Genomic DNA, 19,086 nt, shown 5'->3' with positions numbered 1-19,086 from the left:
AGTTGGAAAACTCCCAACGCAAGCTCTTCAAGCATCCTGAACTGAGTATCCCAGAGTGCCAATTATTCGAGTGCGATAGATGGAAGACTCTCGAGTGTGGGGAGATTGAAGACTGAGCGCAAAATTGAAGATCCTCGAGCAAGATGAAAGAAATTAAGAGAAAGCCAACCCTAATTATTCTAACCTTTACCCAAATTTCAGATCCAGAATAAGTGATTCGGGCTAACGTGGAAATGCCACATAGGATCACTAAGGGCGAATTTGGACAAAGGGTTAACTGGGAAAATATATAACTCAAGTAAAAGTTAGTGGTTTCTTATAAGACAGAAAAAACAATTTACGGTAAAATTGTGACCGAAACTAAAGGTGGAGATTATTTATGAGACCAAAGAAAAGTTTAGCGTAAAATTCAAAATCGAGGATTTTTTTAGGGCATCATGCCAGAAAAGTAGGGAGTGTTTTACTTTTCCATTTACTCTCTTTTCACAATTCAGATTTATATTCAATTCTTAAAAATTAGGGAAAATTCCAATTAATGACCCCAAGTGGGGCTTTTTTTTTCAAAAGAGGACCCCAAATGGACTTAGTGTCAAATAAGGACCCGAAGTGCCCAAAAAGTCTCAAATAAGGGCCTGGGTCGCGGGGCGGCCAAAATGCCTGCCGGGCGGCGAGAATGTTACTATTTCGGCACCGGAACAGTAACTTTTTAATTTTTTTTTCCTTTGCTATTTTTTTTCTTTTCCTTTTTTTTTTCTTCTTTTCCTCCGCCGGCCATAGCCGGGGCCGGCGGAGGTCGTTGGCCTCAGGCGAAGCCGCCCTCGCCGGCGTCGGGCCAGGACGGCCTTGCCATTGCAGGTGAGACCGGCCTCGCCGGCGTCAGGCCAGGACGACCTTGCCATTGCAGGTGAGACCGGCCTCGCCCAACGCCGGCGAGGTCGAGCCTCGCCAGCGGCCGGCGGGGCCAAGCCCTCGCCAGCGGCCGGCGAGGTTGAGCCTCGCCAACGGCCAGCGAGGTCGAGCCCTCGCCGGCAACTGGCGAGGCCGACCTCGCCCAGCCCAGGCGAGGGCGGCCTCGATTGAGGCCGGCGACCTCCGCCGGCCCCGGCTATGGCCGGCGGAGGAAGAGAAGAAAAAAAAAAGAAAAGGAAAAGGAAAAGAAAAAAAAACAGAAAAGGAAAAACATAAAGGAAAAAATAATAAAAAATTTAAAAAGTTACTGTTCCGGTGCCGGAATAGTAACATTTTTGCCGGTTGGCAGGCATTTTGGCCGCCCGGCGATCGAGGCCCTTATTTGAGACTTTTTGGGCACTTCGAGTCCTTATTTGAGACTGATTGGGCACTTCAGGCCCTTATTTGACACTAAGTCCACTTGGGGTCCTCTTTTGAGAAAAAGGCCCCACTTGAGGTCTTTAATTGGAATTTTCCCTAAAAATTATTAGGAAAATTACATAATTTTACACACAAATATCTATATATGTTATAAGAGTCTTGAGACTTAAAAAAGTAGAAGTTAAAAAGTAAAAGTTATTTTCGACAAACCATGCATAGCGATTCGATCTTCAGGACATGATTTTCTTTCACTTTTTCTTTTTGTCAAATCTTATGGCTCGTATATATTCAAAATTTTTATTAACATATAAAGGTTGACACGTGCATTTTGCAAATAATATCTTTATGTAAAAGAAAAAGGCACTTTTTACTTCTAAAATCTAAACGGAAATGCATAAAATTATGTATATTAGATCACGTCATGGTATTTTTTTTTTTGATATTATAGTGGGGGTACCCTACTCGGATATTTGTAACTTCACTTCGATAAAATTTTATTTTCATAAGAATATATCAAATGGATCTCAATTTCGAGCTAATTAATTAATGTATTTTTTATTTTGTAATTAATTCATGCTGACCTGGATTATGCTAAATCTTAGTAAAGTACTAAAAAAGTCATAAACCAATTGCATTAGTATCATTTCAGTCATGAACCTTTTAATTAGGTCAATTAAGTCATAAACCTTTTACATTTGTTCCAATTGGGTCCATTCAATCAATTTTGACCGGAAATCGTTAACGTAGATACTGACCTTCTTACATGGTACGATTAGCGCTGATGTGGATAAATTTGAATAATTTAAAAAATTAATTTTTTAATTAATTTTTTTCTTTTTTTTCCTTTCATTATGGCCGACGAGTGTCATCGGGTCTCCTTGCCCGTGATCGATGAGGCAATCCCAGCCTCGTCGACCGCAAAGGCCTTAACTGGCCAAAATGAAAGAACAAAAAAAGTGTAGTTGATCCACTTTGAAAATGAAAATGAAACCAATCAAATTATTGGTATGATCTTGTTAATGAGTGACCCAATTAGCACGGGAGAGGCGGTGTATCGGAAACGACACTCTTTCTTTATTTAGGTGTTTAACAAGTGCAAGATGCTTGTTAACAAAAATTTTAAGCGTCCATTTGTGAATGCTTCACAAAATAATTTTGGCCTCTCGAATGTCTCGAGTAAAAGTTATGGTGCTTGGCAAGTAATTTTAGACCACTTTTAGTCAAAAATTTGCCTTGGCAAAGCCCATAGAAGGTACACGCCTTGCCTTTTGGCTTTGGGACTTTTAATGCAACTTCCATCCATTAATTAAACTTTTGATCCCCACTCTACCCACAAAAGATTTTCACAATTTCGAAATTACTTTCATCTTCTTCAATCTGCATCGAGATGCGTCGTTTACGGCCCTGCCACCCCCATGCCCGTTGAGTCCCCCTTGGGAAGTCATACCGCCGGGGTTGTGTGACCCAGGGAAGCCGACTCACGATCTACGTACATAATTACATAAGTTATTCGGTGATTGAATGAACTGAAATATGATCAACCTCTTATTCTGTTTATAAAAAAAAAAACCAAACAAATATCTTATCAAAATCCCTTTTTCGGCCTTTAATATGAGGACAAAAGGAATAACAAAAGAAAAAGGAAATCCAGGAAATGTAGAGAAAAAAAGTGAAGAATTCTACTTGCTTTCATGTCGCGTGTGAAATCGAGGCTTTGCTTTTTGCTTTCTAATGACAAAAAAGCAGAAAAAAGCAAAAGAAAAAAGTGGTGCTGTGGGATCTGCGACGACCCAGTTACCCTATAGCGTTTGAGTCTCTAGCAAAAAAGAGCAAGTCATCATTATCCTCTTTACTGGTGCGATACCGCGATATCTGATATGATATTTCAATCAATGGTTGAATTTCAGTTTATTTTTGTGAGCAATAGACTATTGCTCATAATGAACCTTGAATCAAAGTTAAGGATGTAGGCACATCGAGGGTCCCTAAATTATCACAAACTGTTCAATATTGTCACTTAACTATTTTGTGGTACTTGAATCCCTAAGCTTATATTTTTTGTTCGAGATGATCCTTCCGTTGAAATAAAAACAGAAGTGCTCATTGTCATGACAAATTGGCGCTTCGTGTAACTTTCTTGTGTTGATTGGATAAAATTCTAGGAACGCAAAAAAAAAAAAAAAATCATCCACCAAGCCTTTGCTAGGCAACCTCTGCAAGGGCTGGATTTGGACTGGGGTGGCATGACTCGATCCAAGTCTCGCCTAGGGTCAAGTGACTTGAGCCAAATTTGGTATAGGGTCATGCAAACCCGATCAGGTGACACCTTGGGTTGCAAGACCTTAGTTGTTGCTCGTTGGGTCCTGCAAGGCGATGCCGGGTCGAGGTCGCGCAATTTGATCAGGCTTGTATGCCCCCATGTTAGGTTTAGCCGAGCTCGTGTGACCTAAGTTGTCTCTTGTCGGGGTCGAGTGATCGTCGGCATCGCCTCCTTGGGCTCATGGGATCCTCGACCAACAGTCGCCAGGATTGTTCGACCCAAGCAACAATGTCGCCTCCCTCCCTTGTTGTCTCTCTCCTTTTGGTTCCCAAATATCCTTTTTTTAGTATTTATTTTCAATATTTATTTTATGATTTCCTTTTTAACTGTGTAGGATGTCGTATCATCATTTAACGGAAACTTTACGACCACGTCAGCAATTTTGCCCACACTTTTTTACTGAAAGACCAACTCGAACAAAAAAAAAAAGCATATAGCTTAGAGAGTTGATTGAACAAGAAAAAGTTAGAGATATTATATTAAACAACTTACAATAATTGAGGAACCTCCGGTGCCTTTATTTTTTAAAAAGAAATCACGTGAAGATAAGCTAGGTGAAATTAAGAGCATTTAATAGGGAAAAATTACTATTTGTGACTTATTAACTTGATATATTGGTTATTGAATTTCTTCTCTCTCTTTTTATTCGTGCTTTTGCATCTAGCTCGGCTCATATGCGGGATGCAAGTTACCCATGTCTTCGAGCATGTATTAAATAGTAAATAATAGTAATTATCTGCTTAGGTGACCAAAAAGATAACGTGGTTAATATGACTTTTCGGAACGTTTATGTTGGGTTATTGTTATTAGGATTAATGCCACGAAAAACCTTAAATCGGTACACTTGTGACGAATTTACCATGATCTAATTTTTTTACCACAAAAAACTCCAAACCGGTACACTTGTGATAAATTTACCCAAAACTAATTTTTTGACCACAAAAAATTCAAAACTGGTAAACTTGTGACAAATTTACCCTCCGTCAAATTGAATTAACACTACGAAAAATCACAAATTGATAAACACATGACAAACAAAGGGGTAAAATCCCAAACCGGTACATCCGTTAATTGACACGTGTCATCTAACTCAGCAATTTGACGAAAAATTTGTCATATGTGTATCAGTTTATGATTATTCGTGGTATTAACCCTTGTTATTACGGTGGGGCCAGAAAAAGTATGAAACCCTAATTGAAAAGTGTCGGATTTTTTTCATGTAAAATCTGTCAATCTGACGTGCAAAGGCCATGTTTGAGCTTTTAGGAGTCTCTTTTTTGAAAAAGAAGGTGGACAAAAGTGAAGAACAAATGGAAGGGGGCATAAAAAAAGGCAAAGCATATTATATGATTTGATTCCTTGGGTACCAACAATTCTATATTGGGTGACGCACCCGAATTTAACTTAAGGGTTTTATCTGGTTCATCATGTTCATAAGATGTTTGACAGATTCGAAATTTTGCATGCCCTAGATAATATTTTTCGTCTAGTTAGAAAAGAGAATATTTCGAGAATAAGCCGTGAATTTTCCTACTTTTGTGTTGCATTGGATCCTTGAATTGTTGCTCTTCCGTGGCAGATGCCGACAGAATCCAAGTAGTGTGGTGATGGTGGCCAAATGCAGCTCGAATATGTTCGCTCTCGAATTAGAAAATTTAACTATCTGCAAGCGATTTCAATTGGGAAAATTGTTCAAAAAGTCATAAATCTATTGTACTTTTTTTTAATTTAGTCCTAAATCTTTTGATTTTGCCAATTGAGTACTAACCTTTTCACCTTTTGCCAATTGAGTCCATCCGGCCAATTTTAGCCGGAAATTGCTTACATGGATACTGACCATCTTATATAGCATGGTTGGCACTAAGATGGAATTTTTTAAAATAATTTTTATGATTTCTTAAATAATTTTTCTGATTTTTTCTTTCTTTTATATCCCTACTCTTTTTGCTGGTGGCTCAGCCATCGGCCACGGGCTAGCCTTGCCGGCTACCGCCTATGGCCGGTGGCCGTTCTTCAGCCACTGGCAAAAAGAATAGGGAAAAAAAGAAAGAAAAAGAGGAAAAATAAAAAAATCAAAATATTATAAAAAAAGCCAATGTCAGCGTCGACCGTGTCACGTAGGGCGGCCGGCGTCCACATCAGCGATTTTAGGCCCAAATTGATCGGATGGACTCAATTAGCAAAATGTGAAAATGTTTAGTTAATTAGCAAAATTGAAAGGTTTAGGGCTAAATTGGCAAAAATACAATAATTTTAGGACTTTTTGAACAATTTTCCCGATTTCAATTCATTGCAATCTCAAGAAGATTTGACTCGGGCCAAGTCCAACATTGTACTGCATCGATCTCGATTGACTCAGGAGGAACATACATACTCTATTGAGAGATCAATTTGATTAGCTCGAGTACACGTTTGATTAGCTCGAGTACATAAGACTATACTTGTTCGAATATAAGTTTATCTCAATTACAATAAGCATCCGCACATTTCTATGTATATTCTATAATTTCGATAGCTCTCACTTTGCAAATCGAAATTTCGAAATATTTTACAAAGAAGTAATACACAAAACCAAAGGGCAAAAAGGGTAGATTTTGTAATTAATGATAAATTAGACAAACTTCTCATGAAGCTTCTGAGTCGCACATGCTTGCTTTCGAACTTTCAACTGTTACATAATCCCCCTAACCTTCATTTTTGTTACTACCACTATTTCTATTATTTTTTTTTCATTAGCATGTGTAATGCACCTGACTTTTATGGGTAAAATATATTTTCGTCTCTTATTAGGAATTACTCTTTTCCCCTTAATTACTGTAAAAAATGAAATTATAAAGAAAATGAGGGAAAACTAAACTATCAATATACTAATCATATAAAAAGTAAATACCAATAATATTTTAAAAAATAAAAATTTGTTAAAAATGGGTAAATATAGTGACTTTTTTTTGGGTCGAAAATATGGTGACTTTAATAGTACTAAATAAGATAATTACAGAAAAAGAATAAACAAAATCAAATAGAAGGGAAACTAGTCTTTATATACATTTAAGGGTTAATTAATGTAAAATATTATTGATTAATAAAAATATATAAGAAACTTAAAAAGAAATGATGTCCTTAACTGATAGAATGAAATAACTAACTGAAATCCAAATATTTTTTAGTGATCAAACATTTTTTTGCATTAATTAACCATTAAAAAATACATAATGCGAATCCAATTTTTTTGTAATTTGACACTTTAGTTATTGAAACCTTTTTCCCATTTTACTTTACTGTAATTATTTTTCTTAAAATATCATGTTAATTCCACTAATATATTTTTCTCCATTTTCTTTATTTTATCGTTTTTATATAAGTCAATGGTAAAACGGAGGTTTCCTTAAAAGATGAGATGGAAATACACTTTTATCCTTTAAAACTCATATGAGTTGCGCATACTAACGGAAATTTAATAGAGGATTAACAACCGTAACAAAATAAAAGTCCAAGGGATGTGTAACAATGAAAAGTTTAGGGCTAAATGTGTACTTCCCCAAAGTTTGGAGGAGTTTTGTGTTATTTTCCCTTGAATATAGAGGTACAAATGGCAGACAAAGGAAAACTTAATCAGTTTTTCATGAGACTTTTACCTAGCTTTCCAGTATTAGAAATATTTTTTTCTTAGTCAGAAAATCACTATCTTCTTCCTAAATCAACTGAAAAAGAGGGAACATGGGTGGATGTGCTAGTATACCCATCAAGTTCAAGAGGGCCGGCGGAGTCCCCCCAGAGCCCGCGATGGATGAGTCAATCGCTGCCTTTGCCCTCGTTGAGGAGCAGAAGACGGCCGTGGAGGTGAACATGGAGGTTGAGGAGACCAAGGAAGAAGAAAATGCCGAGATTGAGAAGAAGGCGGAAGATGAGAAGGATGCTCCCTCTCTAGGTACATTGCTGGATAAGGTACAATCACCCGACTCGGTTGATATGCGCAAGAATTCGCAGACACATTGAGTTCGATATAACAAACCATGAAGGTGATATTCTGAAGATATATTCACGTCGAATTCTGTCATCGCCTTCGATGAGGAAAGGTATATAACCATTGAGCACCGATTAGTTTTGTCAATAAGGGGAACTAATGCTCTTCATATTTCACTTTCCCCCTTCTTCAGGATGGAGAAAAGAAAGAGGAGAAGAGCGAGGGAGAGGCTGCTGATGCAGGCGAGCCCAAGAAGGAAGAGGAGACAGAAGTAAGAGGGCTGAGGAGGCCAGGAAAGAGTAGAAGGAAATAGCAAGTGAAGAAGGGAAGCCTAGGTCAAACAGATTATAAGTCAAATTAAGTTGAGAAGGTCTTCTGATGATGCGGATTATTCCTGAATACACCCCAAATTTATGCAGCAAATTTTAAGAGTCTCTAATCAAGAGATGAATCACCTAGTTTGGGAGCCAAATCCATTCTTTCTGGTGTATCAAATCGATGTTTTCTTTTGTCCATGTTAGAGTGCTAAAAAAGGCACGTGTAAGCATTCCCAATACGGTTAATACCACAAAAAACCCCAAACTGGTACACTTGCGATAATTTTACCCTCCGTTAGTTTCCGTTAAGTTTTACTGTCAAATTTCTGAGTTGGATGACTCGTGATAATTAACGGTGTACAACCCTCCGTTTGTTATAGGTGCACCCGTTTATGATCTTCGTGGTATTAATCCAATTTAACAAAGGGTAAATTTGTCACAAATGTACAAGTCTGGAGTTTTTTGTAGTCAAAAAATTAGTTTATGGTAAATTTATCACGGGTGCACCAGTTTGGAATTTTTCGTGGTATTAACTCTTCACAATAACAACAAAACAAAGAGAACCGACAAGCATCTACTCATTAACGATTAATGTAGTCCAACTTGCCTTTCAAAGTAAAAAATGCTTCTGCTTCTGCTTTGTAAGACGGAGGCATATCTAAGATCAATTGACTTCTTTTAATTCAAAACACCTGAGACTTTCACGATATATAAATATTAATACATATATTTACATGAAATTTCTTTCACAACTTTTCGAAAAATTAGATAATATTCTTAATTTTAACGGGAAGTTAAAAAAAAGAAGAAGATTTTTTGGTGTTTCAAAAGCTTAACCAAGCAGGCCCATTCAAATGATGTGAGGTAATATTGCCCCGTGAAGCTAATCAAGCATCTTATTGGGTCGCGAAGACCCATCGAAAAGGATTTCTTTCTTCCAATTGGCTTACTAAGCCCCTACCTCTTTGGGATTTACTCTGTTCAGATACTCACAAGCTTTGTTCCTATTTTGTGACTAGTTAGATGAAACTCAGCACGTTTCGACAAAGAAAATAAACGATGTGAGGTACTATGAAATGTAATTCAGCATTTCCAAATTAGTCTTTGCTCATCAAGGGAAGGATTCCATAAGCATATGAGCTTTGTCCTTTTGTAACCAAATTGAGAATTGTTTTTTAACCCCCAAAGTATCAAAAAAGGAGTCGTGGAAAGAAAGAGACATCTCATCCGAATTGGTTTTGATCGTCTCCCCATCGTTTTCAAAAGTGGTCTCCATTTACAGAGACATGAAGCCGTACCGTGAACCTCATGCCAAGAGAAGCCAAATGAGCCAAACCCAGCAAAATCTGAAGTAGCAAGATCATTATCAACACCCTCTTTCAGAGTAGAAACCTCTATTTAAAGGGGAGTTAAGAAAATAATGCCGGCAAAAACAGTCGCGTCCTTTTCCCATTTCTCGACTTCTTTCTTTCTTCGCTAAAGGGCATTCTAGCGGTAAAAACGAGATGTCGAACTCATGGTCCTTTTCCCCTTTACTGGGACCAATTCTCATGCACGAGTCCTGTAATGAAAAAAGCCTACTCATGTTTATCAGCCAAAGAAACTATTGCTTTCTTCCTCTTCCTTTCTTCGTGGCCTGTGCTTCCGTCGGATCTTTGCCCGCAGCTTCCGCCACATCCGCTGCAAAACCAAATAGATAGGGAATATGGTAATATGAGAGACTTAGGTGCCCGTAAAAGAGATTGGAATATCGCAATTTCAGCTCATGCAATGCTCAAGGTTCACATTTTGATAGCGGTCTCAGGCCCATCTACATCTACCAAAACCATATGTAAAGATCTTCATGCTGAGATGTGTACCAATAGAAGTTTTGGAAGCAAAATTGAAACCGAATATAATATTTAGTTCGATAGATGAAAATACCATCGGGACCACGAGCCATCAAGGTAAAGAATATGTTGTTGAGCTTCTCCATCTTTTTAGCATCTTGTGCCTGGTCTGTTTTGAACTTGAGACACTGATATGAAGCAAGCACATCTAAATTAGATAATCAAATTATAAATAGGAAAACTTATAATTGCAGTGGCCATAGCCACAGAGAAAAACACAACATGAAATAAAGAGTGCGCATCGCAGCACAGATATTCCAAACTGATGCTCACTAACGAACTCTAAGTTTGTACGATAATTGATCATTCTTCATTCTCTTGGTCCACAGACACATATTTTATGGAATTGGCTTTAATAAGCACCTATTTCTGGAATAGGCAAATGAATGCCAACAAATTAAAAGCACAATGTGGCAGTATCATTCTACATAGCTACCATTATAAAAGCAAGCATTTAAATAAACCTAGTAGCATAGACCAGGCTCCACTACGGAGTTATACAAATGCAACTAGAGATAAAAGTGACTGAGATTTATGCTACTGAAAAGAGGGAGGGATCTGTGCTCTAGCATCTTACGACAGAAACCTCATACCATGTCATTTCCAATTTGAGTCCCGATTCTAAAATAGTGAAAACAACTGATGTCATTATGTGCACAGTCAAGATGTTTAATTCGGTAAGATTCTTGATAACAAGCATCGCTGCAATATACAGCATCAAAGTGGTGTCTCAAAAAGTATTTTAGTCATTCAATCGTTAAAAAAGTACTTAATTAAATAAGCCATTCAGATGCATCGCAATTCTCTAAATTCAGATATTGCCTCTCCCACCTAAATACGGAGACAGGATTCTCTCCACTATATGAAATGGAATGCTCAATGGCGAAAACTGGTTAATAGAACCTCTACCGTCTTCAACTCTTAAAGCAACCATCAACACCCATATCCCTGCATGCTCGAGGTGTACAAATTCGCCCCGTTACAGGGCCTAAGAAAGGTTTTTGGGCCGGTCAACATTACCGTGTTTCAGATAGTGAAGCCCGAATAGGCCCGGATCCGCTCGAGCCATTACTTGAAAAAAGGGCAGGGTATAGCTAGGGGTGTTCAAAATAAGGGGAACCCTACCTTTTTTTTTTTTTTTTTTTAAATTTAATCTAATTATTTCTATCCCTCGGATTCACTCTCTCGCCTCTTCGTTCTCCATGCTTCTCTCTTGAGTCTGCTCATCTAACTTGTCTTCTCACTTGTTATCCACCCCACTGGCGCCTCAACCACCACCAATCTACCTCTCCATCTCCACCTCTCAGCCTGCATGCTCGGGGTGAACAAATTCAGCCCACTACCGGGCCTAAGAAAGGTTTTTGGGCCAGTCAAGGCTACTGTGTTTCAGATAGTGAAGCCCGAATGGGCCCGGATCCACTTGAGCCATTGCTTGAGAAAAGGACAGGATATAGCCAGGGGTGTTCAAAATAAGGGGAACCCTAACTTTTTCTTAATCTAATCTAATTATTTCTATCCCTCGGATTCACTCTCTTGCCTCTTCGTTCTCTGTACTTCTCTCTTGAGTCTGCTCATCTTCCTTGTCTACTCACTCGTTAGCCACCCCACCGGCGCCTCAACTACCACCAATCAACCTCTCCATCCCACCTCTCAGCCTCTCTCCTTGTCAATCTCTCCGTCACTCACATCTGACATCTCTCGTCTCTCATGCCACCATCACCAGGGGTCCACCTACAGCCCACTTCCTCAGGTTCTTTTTTTCATTGCTAAAGAAGTAATAACTGCAAAAATTGCTAAAGTAGTAATAACTGCAAAATACCACTTCATTATGAGATCTTGGTTTCTTTCCATTGCACAGTGGAGCAACTGGGTCTTCATTTTCACCTGCGGATCTTTCTACTTTTTGGACCAATTGTACATCTTCATTGCCAGATGTAAGAAGCAAACTTGCAAATCTCTGCTTAAGTTCAGTTTCCAATGCCATGGTGTAGTAGATTTTTCGAGCTTCACAACTGATTTGCTAGATTTTTTTCTTCAAAGACAGTTCACTTGAAACTTCAGGCTTGGTCTGTACCAACTGAATAGGCCCAGTCTAGTTTGGTCGAGGCCAAAATATTTTGCTACAGTATAAGCTAGTGTTTCACACCGACAGAGAGCAGGCCTGATATGTTCAAGCAGGGCTTTCATTTTGACACATGATTCTTTGTACCTCAAAATACCCATATTTGACAAGGATTCATATGGATAAGGATGATGCAAAGTTGACTCCACATCAAGCTAATAAGACCAATTAGTTCATCAAGCATAACTAGTTCAGTGTGAATGCTTCTTGTAGGTTGTAATCATAGAAATAGCGAAAAAGGGGTCAATCCCCAACATTTTGGGCTACCAAAGAAAGACCTGATTGTAAGCCAAAAGGAAACTAAACAAATGAAGAAATGGTTTAATATGAAATTGTAAATATCCCCATGCGTAGTTGAGGGCATATCCTACGCTTAAAGCATCCAAATCAATGTTAATGGGAAAAAAAGAGAAACATAGAATTCTGAACGTAAAACCAATTGCACAGCAATCTGAAAAGATTAAATTGGTATAATTCAAACGCAAAAATAGGGCGTACCCATCTGAAAAGCTTAAATTGGTATAAAGAGGCATAATTTGATCTTGAGGCCCCTCATACTAATTGCAAGCACGGATAGCATAAAAGATGAACGTTGACTGATGAAACAATGTTTAAGCAGGCAGCAAGATTATCATCGATATAAGTCTAAATTTCCATCTGTAATTTCATCAGCTCTAAAATATTAATCAAAAGATAAATCGTGGGAACAGATACATGTTATCAATAGCTCGTGAATCTCGTGTCCAAAATAAGAGATTTGTGGTTTTATGACATTGTCCGTGATGTGGAAGATAACATTTCCTTCTCTTATACCAAATTCACCATAAAAGAGTACTGTTCAGGCTCTGCTCAAAGAGCACTGTTGTTATATGGATTTTAGATCTATATGATAGGCAAATTGAGATAGTTGATGAATATATTTTCGTTAAAAGAGAAGGCCCAACAACAGTTGAACAAGGAAATAAAGCCTCATTCAACTTAGAAACTTGTGAGGGTTTCCAAGCAAATGATGCTAGAACACCAATAGTCAAGAACACAATAATTGCAGCCCTCTCATTTCCCTAAGGAACAATAACTTTTTTCCTATTTGATGAAGCAATAAACAAGATGTTTCGCTGACAACATGAAATACTAAAAAAAAATATAGTTGCAGATAGCAAAGCTGATGAAGCTTTTCAGTAGTACATCATGTTACATACTGGGAGAGAATTATTAATTCTTTAAAGAAAACTATGATTGTATCTTCAATTTCCTACGTAATCATTCTTCCACTCTCCTTTCCCTTCATGAATCACTTGGCGATAGAAATCCACACAAAATAGGCCAATAACAAAACAAAGAAAAGCCAGAACAAAGGAGAAAGGAAAATAAGTTCACTATATTTTGATTCAGAACTATCCCTCCATGATTCCCTTTCTCTGTTCTATGTAGTGAACAGGTTAATCCTTATTGTACATTCCTTTTAGAACATGGGAAGTCCCAAATTTCCAACTGCTGACTGGCATAATATTGGTAAAACAAAGCAAAACACCAATGCAGTTAAAGATACAGCTCACAAAATCCTACCAGCTAAATAAACATAATTATCATAAGAAACGGCCATATGTATTGAACGATCTCGTCACTACCTTAAATTCTAAAGACAGCTAAGAAGCTTGTCATATTCAATTCCTTTATCGTATATTCTATGTCTTCTGCAAAACTATCTCATAACAGCAGCCACTAACGATTGAGAGATTGTTCTCAATGCAGCCAATAATTTGACATGACAACCCCCAGGACAACTGCACAATACCCTCGGGGCACTTTTACAGATGAAGCTTCGGGGTCAATTCAGATTACAGTTGCTGAAATTAAACCACATACCGACTTGAAAACACATAAGAACAGTTTCGATACAACTTTCACCAACAAGGCTTGTTAAAACATCGAAAGGGCATAAATTACGTCGACAATCCGAACCAGCATATCGAGCACCAACATGCATTCCACTTCCCCAGATCCAAAAGCAATAGCATCGCATCAACAAGGCACAAATTTCAACATTCTGGCAAATCCTTCTCTTCCATGAAAGACCATCAAGCGCAGTCGAAAACTCGAAACATCTCACTCGCCGATTCCAAACACAATCTCACATCACAAGAAACAGTAGGAAGAAAAGAAAAGCAAAGAAGTTAAACAGCATCGATTCACGTACCTCCCGATTGTCCGTGACCTTGAGGACCAATTTCCCATCGCAGTGACGGTACTTCATGCTATACCGCGTCTGCGAAAACCCCCGAAAAAAATCCCATCGTCAGCGAATTAGCATTGCAGAAAACCCAACGAGTGCGAAATCGAAATCGACCCACGAAATTCACGCCGCGCGTCAACTACATTATCGACCAAAGATCAAATCTTTCTCCGTTTTCTTCCCGGATCGACCTTTTCTTTAGCAATCACAAGAGGACGAGAGAGGGATTGAACACATACAGATTCTGGGTCGGCGCGGAACAGCTGAACCGATCGATCGACGAACTCGTCCCAGGAAGTTATGTACACCATGGTTGAGAAAGAGTCGAAGGTTCCGGTCGCCCAACGCCGTCGCAGCACGAGAGTTGACGAAGCTTGAAGAGAAGGGTTTCGCACTTCCCTCCTCTGTGCTCGGTCCGCGCTTTGATCGGGGCTTTGTTGGCATTTACAATTTTACCATCCTAAGAAACATGAATTATAGAATCCCTAGAATTGGATTAAAATAAGAGGGGAGTCTAGGGTTATTGTTGACGATTTATTATCTATGTATATCTATTATTTATGCTACATTTATTTTGTAAAAAATGAATGATTTGAAAAATATTTTCCGATGAATGATCGCTCGCGTTGCTTCAAATGTCAATGAAAAATATTTTCATTGCTTCAAATGTCGATGAAAAATATTTTCATTATAAACAACAGTTTATGTCTCAACATTTTTTTGAACGATGAAAATATTTTTCGTTCTTCGTTCTTTAAGCGATACTGTTGGAAAACTATCCCTATAATATTTTGATGATCATTAAACTATCTCCGAGTTCTAAGTGTTACCATGACGAATGCCAAAAGTGAAATTGGTTATACATTATCGGTGATCCAGCTTGTTTGCAACGACGAGAAACTAATAGTATGAGTCTAAGGATCAGTCATGATAGTGTTCTTGGAAGGTCTTAGCTATTTATAAGAATTGGAGAATCATTGATCTCAACATCTCGTGTCATTCACCTGGTATCATCACTAAAGATAGTTAGCCAGGTCACTCACAATTAGTATTGGTGATTACGTGCGTATGATAGTGATGGTGATGCATTTGATCTAATGATAGTGGGATACGCTCTATAAAGATGACCGTTAATGGTTCAAAATGTAGCCGTTACAGGATTGGATTTCGTAGCAGAAACCCCGGGAAAGTAATTTGAAAAGCAGTTGACTGCTTACCATTCTGACAAATGCAGCAGGCCTATTTCAAGGAAAATTAAAACTAGTAGAGGGAGCGACTGCATGAGCAGTGCTTATTCTGTCAATGGTCTCGTTAACGACTCTCAACGGCTAGCCAATCTCTAGTGGACACCTTGAGAATCCCAGTATATTAGGAGCAATGATGCTATGAAGAGGGTTGGCCAAACTATCTCTATGATATTTTGATCATCACCAAACTATCTCTGAGTTCTATCTGTTACCATGACGAATGCACGTAATGAAATTGGTTATACATTATCAATGATCCAGCTTGTTAGCAAAGATGAGAAACTAATATTTTGAGGATGAGTCATTATAGTGTTCTTGAAGGTCTTTGGTACTTACAATAATTGGAGAATCATTGATTTGAACATCTCGTGTTATTCAGTTGGTATCATCACTGAAGATAGTCAACCAACTCACTCACAATCAGCACCGATGATGGTAAGAGTATGTGATGGTGATGCATTTGGTCTGATGATAGTGAGATACGCTCTGGAAAGATGACCGTTGATTGTTCAGAATGTAGCCGTTACAGGACTGGATTTCATAGCAAAAAAACTGGGTAAAAGCAATCTGAAAAGCAGCTGACAGCTTAGAGTTCTGACAGATGCAGTAGGGCCTACTTTAGGAAACCTAAAAATGGCAGAAGAAGCAACTGCATAATCAGTATTGATTCTGTCAACGGTCTCCTCCAACAACTCTCAACGGCTAACCGATCTCCAACAAACACCTTGAAAATTCCAGTAGATAAGGAGCATTGATGTCGTCAAGAGGGTTGGTTACATTGAATACTGCAATTATTATCACAAACAGAAACTGTAGTTAATCTTACTTTGTATTGCTCTCTATATTGGTTTAGCATTAGAACAACTGATAGTCGGGTATACAAGTGTAAGAACAATGTGTGTATCCTAATAGTGTGATCTATTATTTGTAAGGAACAACACTAACCGGTTGTAACTTGCTCTACTGATCATTAGTGGAATCCAGTCGCCGTTAAGGCTATTAGTCTGAGAGTGGATGTAGGCTTGGATATAAAGCCGAACCACTATAAATCGCTGAGTGATTGTCTTGATTCACTATGATCTGCTTATCATTATCACACGCTGTTTTGTTTAGCATGCTATCGTATTCCGCAAATGCTTTTTTATCATCATCACTCAACCTATTTAACTCTCATTCTAAGTTACTTTGTTAGCCCCAATAGATACAAGCGATCATTTTTGGAAAAAATATTTTGCATGTCATTCATCTTTCACAGAACATATGGAGACTAGAGAGATGTTCTTTTGGTGTCTTCCACTCTTTTTCATTCAAGAAAAAAATTCAAATAAAAACCTAAAGTGCAACTGTTTTTTTCAAAAAAGGATCCAAAGTAAAAGGATCTAAGATGCCTAAGTGAGTCTCAAATAACGACGGAACTCGCCGATTGGCCAAATCTTCGTGGGCAAGCATGTTTCGGCAATTGAAACAGGGGCAAGGCAAAAAAATGGGTAAAATCCTAAAAATCAAAAACCCCAAATTCAAATTCTGATTAGTGTTTTTTGTGGATTTTCTCCTTCTTTCCCAGTCTTTTGTTAGCTTATGTCCGAGTAGAATGGAGGTATACTTCTATATATTGTTTGATTATATAAGATCATGTAATATGGTGTAATGTGATTTTCAAATGGAGATTTAAATGTGAAAAAAAAAATGATGCAACGGGCGCAATGATAATTCTCCTAAGTTTGCTTCACTAGATTTCTGAGATGGTTGAATGAGAGAAGTAGTCTCTCTTCAAAGTACATGTGCTAGATCCTTTGATCTTTCTCTTCTTGGTAGCTTTCATGTGTTATTTGATTGAATTTCATTAATTGTTCGTTTTCTTTGACAAAGAAAGTTGGTTTTCGTTTCTTGATTTTCCCAAGAAAATATGAAAATGGTGGACATCAACTACATAATTTTCGGCGAAAAGGAGTCCCTTTTCTATTCAATACGTAGATACTAGCAATTCCGCCAAAATCTCTTCGTTAGTCGGGGGAAGAATTCACTCAAATTGGATTTTTTGAGCAACATGTCAAAAGTGTGGCATCTCACTAAAGAGGACCATAAGATACTGATTACTACTTTGTTTTGATGATTTTATTTACTTTTTATTTTGATGATTTTGTTTACTTTTTCCTTTCTTAATTGTTGAAACGGTGATTGATGCTACATTCTCACGTGGTGTTTATTAGCTGCTAAAAAGTTAGACTTGCAATCGTTTAGATTATGTTGCGAAATTTTGATTGCTAATGAAGATAGGAGCAGTAATTTATAGTTTTGGGATGTTTTGGTGTGTGATAATGATCACTGTCAAGGTACTATTTGCCTATGCTATTATTACTATTAGGTTTAAAGCTAATATACCTCCGAGATATACATTAAAGCCATAGAGCTTAGTAATTACTCATTTTCCCTCCTAAAATTTCACCTTTAATTGTGTTGTCAAACTTGTGTAAGAAAAGAGAAGAAGAGAGAATTATGAAGAAGAGAAAGTTATTTTTCTTTTATTAACAATGTGTGATTTAGTCTTATTATAGGCACTAAACAACACATTATCTTAGGAATATGCACCTTATCGAAACCATCACAATTTTCGCGATAAACCATCACTTCTTTTCATATCCAATAATCATTTCATTTCTCTTAATTATTTATAGATAACAAACTATTTCAATGATCCCCCACTAAGTTTATTACATGTACTAATTTACATAAATTCATATGTATAAGAATATCTATTAGGATTTGAACCTCCAATTAGTGTAAATAGTTAGATTAATGAAACCAATGGTAGGTAAAACTTTGAACCGATTCAATTTGTTAATCGAATTATCACACATATGAATTTACACACATTCGGTAAAAAATTTCCTATGCTTTAACACTTTTATAGACTTATGTTGCTTTCTGGATTCATGAACATTTATAAAAGCTCATCCAACTTTTGTTAGAAGTGGCACAACTCTAATGTTCATATAGGTGAAATCCCTAACTTATTACCTTACTCTTGCTTTTCTAAAACCTGAACTTCATTAATAGTGCTTTCTTACATTCATCCTCCTAGCTTTTCATGAGTACTAACCTTGTCCCCTAATACTTGTTCACTATGAAGATACAATAGCTTGTTGTTACCTATTGAAGTTTGACAATTTCGTTAGTTGTAAAGTTGTTAACATTGGGTATCCATTATGTTTGGCTATTATCAATTGGTCTAAGATCCATTCCTTTTGAAGTACTGCTTATTAAACCTCTTGACAGTCCCTTAGTGAATGGATCAGCCAATAAATTATTGAAATAATTCCCTCAATAATTAGTTGTGGAACATACTCATATCGCAAACAAATAGGTCTAGATTTTCCATTGTATGTTTTACTGTATGCCTTAGACATTATTGCCTCACTATCGCAATGTAAAGATATGGCTGTCAATGATTGTAGCCACAACTTATATCCAATAGCAAATTCTACAGCCATTCAGCCTCTGTACCAACTGTCGATAGTGTTATAAATTCAGATTCCATCGTTGAATGAGCTATACATATTTGCTTCTTTGATGCACAAGAGACTGCACGATTTGCAAGCTTGAAAACCCATCCAGATGTCGACTTGTTATCAATTGCACTAGTATCCGTCTAGCGTCTGAATATT

General features: G+C 37.6%; 2 protein-coding genes across 2 annotated transcripts; one reads left to right on the top strand and one right to left on the bottom strand.

The window, feature by feature from the left end:
- The first annotated feature begins 7,366 nt into the window (after positions 1–7,366).
- LOC115677540 (uncharacterized) lies at positions 7,367–7,926 on the top strand. The gene is made up of 2 exons (XM_030600726.1): positions 7,367–7,594; positions 7,807–7,926. The coding sequence occupies exons 1-2, from the start codon at positions 7,367–7,369 to the stop codon at positions 7,924–7,926; spliced, it is 348 nt and encodes a 115-aa protein (XP_030456586.1).
- A 1,342-nt stretch (positions 7,927–9,268) lies between these two features.
- On the bottom strand, positions 9,269–14,615 carry LOC115677588 (signal recognition particle 9 kDa protein). Its single transcript, XM_030600775.2, has 4 exons — positions 14,414–14,615; positions 14,139–14,207; positions 9,854–9,947; positions 9,269–9,610 (listed from the first exon to the last, which is right to left on the bottom strand). The coding sequence occupies exons 1-4, from the start codon at positions 14,483–14,485 to the stop codon at positions 9,534–9,536; spliced, it is 312 nt and encodes a 103-aa protein (XP_030456635.1). The 5' UTR covers positions 14,486–14,615; the 3' UTR covers positions 9,269–9,533.
- Positions 14,616–19,086: the final 4,471 nt, after the last annotated feature.

This window comes from Syzygium oleosum, unplaced genomic scaffold, assembly GCF_021117445.2.
Source record: "Syzygium oleosum isolate NSW1041296 unplaced genomic scaffold, Sole_v2.1 Sole_v2.30, whole genome shotgun sequence".
Classification (NCBI taxonomy): domain Eukaryota; kingdom Viridiplantae; phylum Streptophyta; class Magnoliopsida; order Myrtales; family Myrtaceae; genus Syzygium; species Syzygium oleosum.
Note: the sequence above shows the minus strand (reverse complement) of the source record. Positions and strands in the feature narration are given on the sequence as shown.